We start from the raw sequence: 14,346 nt of genomic DNA, 5'->3' as shown, positions 1-14,346 counted from the left end.
GAGTAAAACAGTACCCAAAATTAGTAAAATGCTGGTCCTATAAATTGGGTTGCAACATTAGTCATAAGCTCATGTGGAATGTCAAGGCAGACAGAGATATCCTTTAATTGTGCAACAATGCTGTAGCAAAACACTGTATCACAATATATCTAGAATAATACTTCACAACGAAATAGTGTCAGCTTCCCAATTCACACAAGGTAAGGTGCCAGCTTTTTCTAATGGATAAAAATGTAGCAATTAAAGGTTTCTTCTATTGTGTTGATCTATATCTACTATTAGAATTGGATGTTGTTGTCTGTGTTATTTCCAGCACCGTCTGCTTGGATCACTCGCAACATTTTGTTAGACTAGGGGAAGTTAAGGGGATGCCTTCCAGACATTATTGGGAATATCAACTGTCATAATTCCTGACCAGTTGTCATAATAGCTGGTCCAAGAACATCTGGAGCGTGGCACATTGTATCTGATGCTTCTCTTATAGTTTTATCATGTCAACAAGCATACAATGGCCTGGTGCTTTATAATCCTAATCTGCCCCCCCCCCCATTTGCAGCTTCAGCCTATTTTATTTCTTCATGTTGATCCAGGATAGGAAAATAGTGGTGAACAGTCTCCACCTTGGTCCATAAATGGGATCTGTTTCATAAAGGGCCTGACTGCCCTTCTGAAAAATGACAAATACAACCATAAGTAACACACATATACGCTCATGGGCAGAAAATTTAATTTAGAGAGGCAATTCAAGGGATAAACCAGACTATTCATCCTTATCAACCTCACTCTGGATCAACAGGATAAAAGAGCAAGCAATGAACTTGCAAAGAGGAACTTTTCAATTTGGCAGCACTGGAGTCCTAAACATGTTTTAATAGTACTTTTGTGCACCTGTACCTGACAGGCTATTACAAAAACATTTTGTCACAAAAACATTATATCTCAAGAAATATGAGCTTACACAGAAAGCACTGTAATACTGTAATAAAATAACACCATATGGATGCTCTGCAAAATGTTAAGTGGAATTGCCATCCTTACTTCAGAGAAAAGGGCTGGTGTGGAAGTACTCAAAGTTAAAGTTGCTTTAACTTATATTGTTCACATTCAACCCATTACTGTGTCTGACCACTGTCACATTTTAGGATTAGCTTGACAGGACACAGGAGCTAAATGTTTCTTTTTATTTTTCCTTAAAAATTGCCAGGGCATTAGAGCGTATTAAAACTTTCCCCTTTGCCACTTCCAGCATGGCGTGGAGACTGAAAAAAAGGCACAATAAAGGTTAACCCAACACTATGCCCCAATCTTATTGGCAGTGGGGCAGGGGATGATATCAAAGTTGAATCAAGTCTCAAAATAGTTTAAAATGCTTAATTATATTTTAATAATTGTTTTTTTCTGTTTTTGTGATTCTTGTTTTAATCTATATGCCACCCTGAGCAGGGAAAAAGGTAGGTTAATAATAATAATAATAATAATAATAATAATAATAATAATAATAATAATGTCAAAAGACTAACAAACTGACAATGGCATAAGCTGTTGTAAACTGCAGTCCACTTTCAATGCATGACTCTGATGAAGTGGGCTGTAGTTCATGAAAGCCTGTGTCATAAAAAAATTGTTAAACCTAAGGTATCACAAGATTTTGTTTTTGCTACAGTAAACAAACACAGCTTCCTCTCTGAAAACTGTTCAAAATATCCAGAAATCTAAAAATTGGTCTCCCATCCTTCTTATACTTTGTTCCTAGGACTGTATGCTCCTTGGGGCGGAACCAGAACCCAGCAGGCGAAACAAAAAACATTTTAGGAAATAGTGTATGGGCAAATTCTTCATACAACAGATATGATTTTAGAAGGACATCCATATTCACTTTTTCCTTAGCTTAAAAAAAAACCCCATTCTAGAAAAGAGCAATAAATACAAACGTGGGCATTCCACAGGCAGAGAATCAAATGGATTGAACTAATTATTAAAAGTGATCAAAATGCTGGATTTGTTTTATTGCCACTAAAACGCACACACACAGCTGTCCTAATTTTTTCTGGCACCAGCATAACTGCAACACATCAATCAGTACATCTAAATCTGAATATTAAACCTGCTTGCGTACAAACTCCACTACTCTCAACCTTTAGTACGCCAAGATATGTGATGTCATAACACCGCAAAATTCTCAATTTCCGTGCCACTGGCTACCAATGCATCACAGACTTCTTCGCTAAAAGTTACATATGAGTGGGCTTGAAAAGACAGGGCTGCTGTTTTCAGAAGCAGCTAAGATGAGGTTTTAGCCTTAAGGCTCCAAAAAGCTTGTCTTTTCCTAGAATTGTGTCTAACAATATTGGATATACATTCATTTATAATACGTTTATTTATAGCCACATAATATATCTTAGGTGAGCGTTCAGTATTCTGACAAGGTTTTAAAACTAAATATGTGTTTTTATGGGAGCACCTTATTAGTAACTACAAATGCACCACGTATCAATGTCAAACTAGTTGTAATGATGAATCAAATAACACAAGTTGTTAATATGCTCACAACTTAAAGTGTTTTATTTCTTTATATTTAATCATCTTACCAGAGTGATTCCACCCTTTTTCCCTATTCCCCGTTTTCCAAAATAATCATTGTTATTTTGCAGAACTTCTATCCATGTTGACAAGACAGGTCCTGCAGAATACAGTAGGAAATATATTTATGGAAAACAGAAGCTTTATTCTTTCCACAAATAACATATAGAAATCAGACACACGAACACATCACACTTACTGTAAATTTAAACTATTAAAATGGGCTATTGTATAATCAGCTACACAAGTAGACTTTAAATGTACTGAATAGTGATGAAATCTAGTGGTGATGAAAGGATGCTAAAGATGTACTGGTGTCAAAGAGATAGTGTCCAGTAAGTACATTGACAAACTGGGCTGCCATATTCAGGTAGGTAGTCGTGTTGGTCTGACGCAGTCGAAATAAAAAAAAAATTGTCCAGTAGGACCTTAGAGACCAACTAAGTTTGTTCTGGGTATAAGCTTTTGTGTGCATGCACACTTCTTCAGATGGGCTGCCATATGAAACTGGCAGTTAACTAAATAAACAAACTTTGTATTCTGCATGAAATAATTGAGTAGCATTTGATTTCAGTATTTTCAGAAAATAATTATTTGCAATACCAAATAAGGTATGAAGAGTTTTGCCCAAAGTCTAGCCAGTTTAAAGCAATTCATATTTTAATTGAAACAAACGTAAAACAAAAGTCTGAATCTTAAAGTAATAAGGTTCAATGTTTTCAAATCTCTTAAATAGTTTTAGTTTAGAACAAAAAACTCAAAGTTATAAAGTTTGAAATCCCAATATTCTCCAATGGGAAAGTTAAATGGTATGTTTTAATCTCTTCTATGAAAGACATGGGTACTGAAACATTCATAACACCTCCATGTACCCAGCATGCAGTACATAACCTTTCAAAGCATTTTCCCAAAACAGAAGCGAACGTCTGTTGTATTCAAGTAATGAGGAAGCCTAAAACACCATGTAGATGTATAGCAAAATTTTCCAGACTACCTAAATTTTTTAATCAAAACGCAACACATCACACAGAACATAATACGAGATAAATGATGTTACCAAAATAATATACAAATCTACATTTGATATTCAGCATTCATTCAATACTGGAAGTTTTGATACATATTTCAGAGTAGATGCTATTGGTTTTAATAGGTCTTCAGTATAAGTATGGTTATACTGAAGAACCTAAGGCAGACTAAAAAACGCACATTTTATTTAAAATATTGTATTTCCTCCTTTCATCCACTTGCTTTTACAACGCAGTTAATATTGAATAAAAACCAATAGTCATTTTAAATCTTAAAAAAGCATTCAGTAAAAAGATCATGAGAATAGCTTCTCAATTTCCAGTATGTACTGCCTTTTATGCTATGACACTACAGCCTCTGAGGGTCAGATTAATTAAGATCAACAGCAGCTGCAGTGCAACGTGAGAAGCACACTGTCATAATTCCCACCAGTCTAGCCCAATTACCTGCAGCATTCCAGCACTGGACAACTGACAACCTTCAAGTCTCTACCAAGTCATTCCTTCCCACCGGACTAACAATAAACATTAAAAACAAACTAACCTCTTTTTGAGAAGGGCTGCAACACCAACTGCACCTGCTGAAAACTGCAAAGATGAATCCCAGAAATGTTTGTTAGTCGGATCTCTACAGATGTTGTTGAACTTAACCAGAACCAAGTTCAAAGATGGAAATGAGGCAGCAATCAACCCCAAACTTCATAGCAATTTTAACTTTCAAAATCTGCAATCTGATTTAAAGAATTAGCATTTTCTTTTCTAATTTGCAAGATCATTTTTAAACCAAAATAGTTATTTGTTTAAAACCTATATTGTTCGGAAAATTAATTTTCCGAATCATTTTCGGCAAAAGTAATTTTATCCTTCAAAACGAGGTGACAGGACTTTAAAAGAATTTTTAAAAATCAATTATTAAAATAAGTGAAAGAGCAAAGAGGTAAAGCGACAACTTAAGACTTCTGTTAAACTGGAAGTTCACCAAAACTATGTTTGTATTAAGATATCTAAAATTACCTTTTTTCCTTTCTAAAACGAATTCACTTCCATGATCAGGTATTAGGAACCTCACTGCCATTCCAAATAGCATTTCATTTTTTAAATGCTGTCTGAAAGATATTTATTGTGCAGATTATTTCACTAGTGTATTGAGCTTTTTACCTTCATGCCATCACTATAAAGCTAAGCAGCCGTTTAAAATGAAGCAATAAGGATTCTTTCTGAAATGGATGCGTCTTTCTTGGTTCCTCTATAAAACTCCACATGCCCTGCAATATTAACTATATAAAAACATTGCACACAGAAAAATAATTCTCTATGAATAATGTATCTAAGTAAACTGAATTCCATAATTTAAAAAAATTAACAAGTTCCTTCTTTAACATTGTTCTGTCATCCTCAAATAAATTTGGCCTATAAACCTTTCAAAAAACTAATCCACTGTGCATGCTGATAAGTGAAAGTTGCAAAACAGATAGGCAACTTGTAGATGTCTCCTGGCTATGCTCATCAATCTTATCCCAAAACTCTAGCGGAATTCCTTTCCACTGGTTGCATTAAGATTCACTCAGTGAGTGATTTGCTGGAATGTATGACCACCATATTTTAGTTTAGAAAGAAGTTTCCTCCAGGAACTCATCTGAATTGATCAGATGGAGGGGAGATGTGATTGTACACCATCCTGCCCTGCAGTAGGGTGCTAGATCAGGTGACTATTTTACCTCTCCTAGCACCATTTTTAAGACTGAAATCCTACATACACTTAGCGAAAAGTAAACATTCATAAACTGATAGATCAGTTTGTTAATGTTGAAGATTGTACACTAAATGCCTATCTTTTTTATTATTTAAGGGACGGCGTGGCGTTAGAGAAACATCAATAAAGGCATTTCAATTCAGAACAAATCCACTCTTTTTAAAGTTTTATTCAACAATCACAAGATCAATCACCAAATCAACAAGGGACAAAAACCATTAAAGTACTAAAAGTCCCCAACACCCAGAAAGCATATTTAATGGAAATGCTGCATTACTCCCCATATTAAAGAAAATATAACATTACACACAAAAAGCTACCTCCACGTCATACAGAATTCCCATCCATTTATAGCTTAATTCTGAACACTAAAAAATAAACAAATCAGAACCTAACTTGTTTTTTCTCATTAAAGCAGACTTTGCAAGATCAATGACAGCTGTACAACTGAGAATTATACCTTCAAATAGCTAGTATTCAATGCTTGGGCATTTAAGAGTTAAAAAACCCAAGAGAACTAAGCTTTGCAGATCTATCTCAGTGACCACAATTACCACAATGATCACATACTTAGCATTACTACAGTACTTTCTTCAGAAACCTCCTGCGTAAAAAATGGTAGTAGCAATACAACCTGTAGCAACATGTCTATATTTAAGCATCCTAAAATAAGGACACATTTTGTGGGGCAGGGTGGGAATGACATGTACCATGAAAGCTAAAACGTAATGGGACAGATGTGTCAGCCTTTTACATGAATGACATCCTTGCTGGAATACATCTCCAAGCATCTGGACAGCCACACTGCACACAGCTATTCACATTCATATCCTAATTTCAACCCCACTTACACTGTAACCCTATATATGAAGTCAGAAATAAATCCCATTGAGTTCAATGGGACGTTTTCCAGGGTGAGTATAGGATTGCAGTCTCAATCATTTAACAGCTTTCATTTAACAAGGAGAGATTTAAAATTACAACTTTTTTTTTTTAGCGGAGAAATGACTGCTGAACTTAAACAAAAAAACTATTTACCTCTACGCTCTCATTACTTTCTCAAAGTCCATAGCATTTTGTGAGAACACCCTTTGAAAGGTTGCCTGTGGAGTTATTATTTTGAAATTATGAACTTCAGGAAAATACTGGTGTACATTTGGTCATTTTTAAAAAAGGGGGAGTAACATTTTCAAGGTCATAACTCATAAAATTCCTGTTCAACATGTTTTACTGAACTTCTCCATAACTCTTCCCCAGATTTTATTAATATCAGTCAAATACTAAAAGCAAGTGATATAGAATATCATTTCACAAAGTAACTGTGCATTTCCTCTTAAACTATTGAGTTCCTTTAAAATGTCATAAAATCAATGGGATTTTAACTAAGAAAATATTTTCAGTGTGTGTTACATACACCCAGATTTCATAAGGAAAGAATTACCAGTCATACATGTATGTACAGCAGCTTTTTTATTTTAAAAAATGTGCATTGCACTATTCAAACACAGAATACACAATAAATCTATCTACCATACAGCAAACAAGAAAAAGTCAGCAGACTATTATCTGCAGTTGTCCTATTTTATCAAGTAGTATTACTGGAAATTCCAAAGCAGAATTACTGGACATTCCAAATCAGAATTCTGCAGTATTATCTTTCCTTAAACATTCTTATTTTCTAGTTATTAGATTGTAAGTCGAGAAGCACAGACAGACAATGCTTACCTGTTTTTTAACAGTTTTGTGCCCAAATAAGGATATTCATTCTGAGCATTTGACCAATTTTACTTACACTTTGGATGAAAAGTGTTTTGATAACCTGGATTAACTTGAAAATGCTTGCCAACATCCCAAACTAATCAAAGGGCAGCAGCACTGAGGGGTTTTCTTCAAAGTATGCCAATAGTATGATTTATGTAACTAGCTGCAATTAATTTTGTTACTTCTGGTCATATCAGATTAACTAAAGTTACTCTGTGCTAAATACAAACTCACATGGAATATAGTTCACAAACGCAACTATCATTGATACGCACAAAAAGTTTTATAATCTAGCTGTTGCCATTGAACTGTATAACTGCCAGGCATCTATGGAACAATTAATACCTATAAGTATTACATTGATCAAAACTCTAGTTGGATACAATATTTACAATGCTAATCGAAAATTCACACCTACACAAGATCAGTGTCTAATCTAATTTAAGGATGATCAGAAGATAGCATAGTTCAGATTAAGACTTCAGGATTTATAAATGGAAGAAACCCAAATTACAATAGGTTGGAGAATCCATGAGCTCAAACTATGCGTCAGGCTCATGTTCAGTTCTAAACAGAAACATTAACTAGCACCATTAAAGAGTGACATGTATTAGCATGTTTATGTAGTTTATGGATGCCCATATTTATTTATTCACTAAAATTGATCAACACTGTGGTTTCAAATATAAACGAGGTCTCACAGGACCAAAATTAGTGATTAGTAAATAACAGCAAGGGATTAGTTTACACCTGTTACAGTCAAACTGTACAAGCTCTCTCTCATGCTGGCATTTCTTCAGAGGGAACCTGTTTACGTCACAGGAACACTTAACACAAGGCTGTAAACCCCTCATCATGCCTTGTCTTTTTTTTTAACCTTCAAGGAAATTTCTATTAAAATCTTTGCATCCGCCCAATTCAACACTTAATATTGATTTTAATTAGAATGGAAAGGATTCCTGTTAATGTAGCAAACAAAAGATTCCAATCTTGCTTAATACTATATAGCTAAATCAAAGGTTATGATTTAGAATTTGCATTGATGATCAAACACAAATTGTTCTGCACTGTCATCTCACATTGGCTACTCTTATGAATATCACAAACACATCTGTAATTTATTCATCTATTGTCTCCAAACTCAATTTGCCATTATAGCTATAATCCAAAACTGTCACAATTTTATGTCCATATCGATTATGTCATCTATATACCGGCTTTCACTTTTTAAAAATATACAAGCTTTTTCATCGACATTTTAAATACTATTTCATGAAAAAGACACCATTCATAAAAAATAACGCATTGTTATATACTGCATCTTGAATGGAATTTTTCATATAAGTCTTTGAACACATACACTCTCTGCCTCTGTACCACAACTATCACAAGAGAATAACAACCTTTGTATCAAACAACAATGATCCACTTCGGAATTTAAGACAGTAGAAAATGAAACACTCTTGTTTTACTCATGACAGTCTTTCTAACTAGTTTACAAGATTCAATCATATCTGTGAGCCAGTACCAAATATAAAGAATTTTTCTTTTCATTACAAGAAAAAAGAAAACAGGCCATCTCAATGGAAAGCCACCAGTGCTAGAGTTAAGAAAAATCAAATGACTATCAGAACACTTCCTTTATTGACAATGTTTCTTTTATCAATAATGCTTCATTACTGGTCTATATAAAGAAATGTTGCTTTTAATTTACATTAAATACCTCCACACCAGTTTAGAAATCTTTATCAACATTATGCATTCAAAAATGATAATAAAACACCATATATGAATTGTACAGCCTTCAGTATGTATATTTTATAATTCAATCTTATAGTACTTATGTGTACAATATTCTTAGAGTCTAAATTTCCAAACAAAATTATTTGTATTCTTTCGCAATAGGTTTCCGTTATATATCACAATTGTGAAAAATACACAAAATCAAAGAAACATCTGAAGAGCAGCACTTGGAATTTATTTCATGTTAAGATGTATGAACAAAGCAATGAAGCAGAACCAAAGTACGTAATGGATTTAAGGTAAATGGCCTATTCTACAAGGAGAACCTGTGTTTTTACTTATGAGCTTAATTGCCATAATGTATGAAAACTTCAGCAAAACCTGTAATGCCAGCTGTCAAACAGCCTGTTTTTTAAAAAAACATTTCTTGCAATAAGATGAACTGTGTAGAACACACATGCATGATAGCAATGATTCTTAGTTTTTCCACAATCAGGTTTAGACAGCGAGCTACCTTTTCTTTATTGCAAAATAACAAATACCAATATATTTACTTAGAATTGCTTGTGAATATGCATTTTACTATTCAAGAATGCCAGTTATTGTAGTGGTATGCTAATACGATTTAATTCTACAGGTACGCTAATCTTGTTTAATTATACAGAATGTGGATACATTACCCTAGGGATTTAACAAATAATCTTCTAAAGCTTGCACCTACCTGGATAAAAGTCTTTGGATTTAGAGAGCTTGATGGTAGCTCCAGTCTCTTTCTGCAGCTGAACAATTGTCTGTCCTCCCTTCCCAATTATAGATCCAGCCGCATAACTAGGTATGAGGACCTTTAGAAAATATTGGCCGTCCTCTGAAAAAATTGAGATATTGAAGGTTAATTAGCTGCCTAAAATCTCATTCATCCTCAAACCTACAAAAATATGCCTTTCTATTATAGTATTAACGTACAGGTATTCTGCACAGATATGTAACCAGTTGCACTATCCTTCATATCCGCTGTGAAAAAATGAAGAATCTAATGAATTGTCCTTAATTTGGTGGTGCTATGAGAAGCAATGACCCAATTCAAGTTGTAATTCTGAATGTAAAATAGTTACTAAGGTATGATATAACTCTTCAGAAAGAAAGAAAATACCTTACACAAGAATTTTGTCAAGAACTACAACTTTCCCTAAAAATGCTGCAAACTGGAAAGAAAACATTAAAAGGGCATTTGTTCACCATTAGCACTGTACTCTCCACAACACACAGCTTTATCCACTAAATCCAAAATTTGAGATTTTATTCAAAGAGTTTTAGCTATTGACAAGAAAACTTGGCAATATAAATGGATGCAACCATTTGCCTAAGTAATCCAGATGTATTTTAAATGCTTCTCAAGTGGCAATGATCTCTTAATCAAAGGACATTAATAATATTTCCCCCTTTTAAAAAACCTGGAGTCATGCATACACTTTAAAAGGTGACTGCTTATGTCATGCCCAATGTAATGCCCAAATCAGAGCAAAACGAAAGAAAGAAAAAAGCCAGAACTGGGGAATGAATCAAATACTTCTTTACAACTGAACAATTTGCTCATCCAATGAATGACATCAATTCTATGGACCTTAAAGAAACTGCTCTGAAAGGATCTCATGTAAAAACAACACACACATTTAAGCCCTCTTTATTAAAACACAAATACACACCCCTATCTGCTTTTCACAGCTTAACCTAAAAATGCATCATTACAGAACTTTGCTTCTATAAAGGAGCAGGTTCAGAGCCATCCTACTTTTCTTTGAGAGTCCATGTCCCAGCTAGTACAGGTGCGCCCCCCACCCCACCCCGCAAAGACATTATACAAACAGTTAAATACACGAGCTACGTATCTAGTTCTGCTGTTTGTTAATGTTGGATGAATAAATTCACCTCTGCCTCGGTGCATTGTTATGAAGACTCCAGTGCAAATGAATAGAGGAGATGCTGGTCCCGTTATAACTCATCTCATCCAGGAAGAGCAGGATGTTAACTAACAAGTCACCGCACCAAGACAGGCAACTCCCGCCCTCCCTCCGCAAACCTCTCTCTGACACACACACACGCGCGCACACATCCCATCACCGTGACCCAACCCCAGGAAGAACAAATCTTTGCAACATTTTCCACCGTAACAGAAAGTGGTGCCAGGAAATCGACAAGATTTTTGTTGTATTGGGTGGGTGGGAGGGAAAAAAAATCTACCTGGCGACTCACGAGAGGGGGGGCTTAAGAGGGGATGGGGGGAGTGAAAGTGCTTCTTTTCATCCGCCATTTATTCATTTAGTTTCTCCCAATTGTTCAAAGGCGTGCGCTGGTTAGGGGGGCGGGGGGGGGGGAGAAAGAGAGAGAAAGAAGCAGGCGAAAGCAGCAGCCCTGGGCTTGGTACAGCCCGGTGGGTCGAGGCTGAACAGCCCTCCCCTCCACCCCACCGCGACCCCAAGTCAGGACGAATATGCGAAATTAAAATAAAACGGGGCTGCTAGATGCTCGGAAAGCGGCGCCATTTTGATGAATGATAACATTAGAGAAATAAGGAATGTTTGGGGAAAGGGAAAGGAGGGCGAGGTGAGGCGAGGAGGCAGGTAGGAAAGGGGAAGGTGGGTGGGGAATTTGGGAGGAGGAAGAGGAGGAGGGGAAGGAGGAGGAGAAGGTGGTGGTGGTGGAGGGGGGCGAATACCCACCGCCCGTGTTGGTCCTTTTGGTGCTGCCGGCTTCGGGGGGAGCTTCAAGTGGTCTTTTCCGAGAGTCCGGCGGGTCCAGGTCTATGGGCACCCCAGTGTGGGTCCCGTTCTGCTGGATGGGAGCTGCCGCCATCATGTTTGCTGCCGCCGCGAGAAGGATAACTGGCTTCTCCCTTCGGGGTGGGGGGGGGGAGCAGGGAGGGGGGAGGAGGAAGGAAGGGGGGCTCGTCCCGCTTCTTTCGGGCTTCTTCTTGTCCTCCTTTTAATAGCTCGAGCTAATCTGGCAAGTCCAACACCCCCTTTCCCCAAAAGGATGGGGGTTTTTTTGGGGGGTGGGGGCTGGAGGAAGAAGAGGAGGGTTTGTTTATCTGGCACCGGTGAAATGGGTGGGTGGGGAGGGGAGGAAAGGGGGTGGGGGGGTGGGAAGCCAGGCAGGACGAGTGGCTGAAGGAGCAGCTGCAGTGCAGTGCCAGCAAGCAGAAGCTGAGGTAAAAGAGAGAGAAGGGGAAAAAAGGGAAAAGAAAATTTAAAAAGGGAAAAGAGGGGAAGAAAGGGGGGTGGGGTGGGAGGGGGGAGAAAGAGAAAACAAGGGGAGAGAAGAGAGGTAGGGGAGGAGGAGGAGGAGGAGGAGGGGGAGAAAGTGAGACGGAGGAGAGAGAGAGAGTGAGAGAGAGGGGGGAAGGAGGGAGAGAGAGAAAGGAGGGGGGACGGGAATGAGTGAGTGAAGCAGCGGAGGGAGGGAGGGAGCGAGGCTGACGAGGAGGAGCGAGCGAGGTGGCTGAGCGGGTAGGTGGCTGAGCGAGCCAGGGAGCGGGAGAGAGAGAAGAGGAGGGGGATAATTCAGGGAATTTGCCTCTGTGGCCCCTTCAGCCTCCACTCCCCGCCTTTTTCTTTCCTTTTCCCCTCCCCTCCTCTCCCCTGCCTCTAGTCGTGCGCCTGCTGCTGCAGCTGGTGTCGAGCGGCTGCCTGAGCTGAGGAGAGCTGCTGCTGTTGGTGGCTGTGGCGGCGGTGCTGCTGCTGCTGCTGCTTTCGCGCTCTCATTCTCTCCACGTTTACGAGTCTTGTCTGTGGCGCGCTGCCGGGCTAGACTCTCTCTTCAGTCAGGAGTTGCTCTCGCTTGAGCCGCTTCTCTCGCTCCCTCCCTCCTGCGCGCGCACACAGGCACTCTTCTCACACACACACGCGCGCGCGCTCGCTCGCACAAAAACTCAGGAGCTCGTGGCTTTCGGTTGTGTGGGAAGCCGGCTCGCGCTCCTTTCCCCTTCCCTCAACGACACCCCCATAACCCAAACAGGGTTTTTTTAAAAAAAGAGAGAGGGAGGGGGAGGAGGAGGACAAGAGGGGGCGTGAGGAAAAGGAGGGGGGCCGAAAGAGAGAGATGACAGTTAAATTATATATATATATATCTATATATATTAAGGCAGGCCTTAGACCGAAGGATGGGTGTTTGAGCCAATAGGAGCTCAGGAGCGCTGAGCTCGGATTGGAGGGTTGAACCAATCACAAGAGACTTGTGGAACGGGGGCCCCACGCTGCCCTTAACACCCCTTAACGCATAGAGAGTAATAGGTGTCTTTCTTCACTACCACAGGCGGAAAAGCGGCCCTGGGGCAAAAGCTACACGCTACACACACAAGCAGAACTCGTGTCCATGAACAGGGCTGGCTCCAGGTTCGCGCCGGGAGACCTTGTCAACCGCAACCGCATCTTAAGCGAGCGGGCAAAGTTGGCAGGTCACGCGCTTTCTCTCCTGGGGCAGCGCGGTGGCGAGGGAGAGCAGGTGTGCGAGCGGGGAAAGGGCGGCCGGCTGCCCCTTGCCAGGAGCAGCTGCCTCAGTCAACCTCCCGCTGGCTCGCTTCTCCCGCTGCTGGGAGGCTGGGAATTGGGGAGTCCAGTCCTCCCCATGGCGTTGCCCAGAGGAGGGAGGGTAAGCCAGCACAGGGGCAAGTGGTGGTCTCCCCCCCCCCAAAAAAAAAAAAACACCACACACCCAGCATCAGCCGAGGCTTCTTGCTCACCGCCTCACTCTGGAAGCCTCCTAGCGGGACCCAATGCCACCCAAGAGGCAGTAAACTGGCAGTATGGCGAGATCATTGGGTCAATATTACCAACACTGGCTGGCAGCATGACTCAGGGGTCCCTGCCCAGCCTGGAGATTCTTGCCTTCTGCATACAGAACATGTGCAGTAGATTGTCCCTTCGGACAGTTCTACCCATGCAGTGCCACTTCCTTGGATCAAGCACTCGCCTGCTTTCACAAGCAACTGCCACCTGCACCTGGAGTGTGTGTGTGTGTCCAGGCAGGGGGACCTATAGGAAGCTGCCTTATATGCAGAGTGAGACCAGTGTTACATCTACCCCAGTACCCTCTACATGAGCCGGCAGCAGCACTCCCCACGAGTTCGGACAGAAACCTTTCCCAGCTCTACCAGGAGATGCCAGGGATTGAACCTGGGACCTTCTGCATACAAAGCAAATGCGCTACCACCAAACGACCGCTCTTCCCCAAGGGGAGGAGGTGTTAGCGCTGCTACGCTCTGCAGCTCAAATTGGGCCCAATGGGGCCAGCCAGAGTGAGCAAGAAAGCAAGAGCAAATTATGCCGCTCTTGACGGCAGAAGCCACCACCTCTTTCCTTTCTCTGGCACATTAGGAAGGATTCAGCTTGCTCAGTTCAGTCACCATTGCCCAGCTCCCCAGGCTGTTGTTGCCTCTTCCTCCCTGCATATGTACCCACTTCCTCTGGGCACCTAGGTGTTTGAGTT

The 14,346-nt window shown here is 39.9% G+C and overlaps 1 protein-coding gene across 5 annotated transcripts in view; it reads right to left on the bottom strand.

Moving 5' to 3' along the window:
• NOVA1 (NOVA alternative splicing regulator 1) overlaps positions 1-11,934 on the bottom strand; it is a 151,715-nt gene extending 139,781 nt beyond the window's left edge. For 3 of the 5 annotated variants that reach the window (XM_082240468.1, XM_082240464.1, XM_082240466.1), the window contains exons 1-2: positions 11,583-11,934; positions 9,587-9,730 (exon numbers count right to left, since the gene is read on the bottom strand). In XM_082240468.1, the coding sequence (XP_082096594.1) occupies positions 9,587-9,730; positions 11,583-11,718 (280 nt within the window). In that variant the 5' untranslated portion in view covers positions 11,719-11,934. Of the gene's footprint in view, positions 1-9,586; positions 9,731-10,791; positions 11,064-11,103; positions 11,549-11,582 lie in introns of those variants that run through there. The other 2 variants (XM_082240465.1, XM_082240467.1) reach the window with 2 other exon arrangements.
• Between the last annotated feature and the right edge of the window lie 2,412 nt (positions 11,935-14,346).

This window comes from Podarcis vaucheri (assembly GCF_965113315.1).
Source record: "Podarcis vaucheri genome assembly, chromosome: 1".
Lineage (NCBI taxonomy): Eukaryota > Metazoa > Chordata > Lepidosauria > Squamata > Lacertidae > Podarcis > Podarcis vaucheri.
Note: the sequence above shows the minus strand (reverse complement) of the source record. Positions and strands in the feature narration are given on the sequence as shown.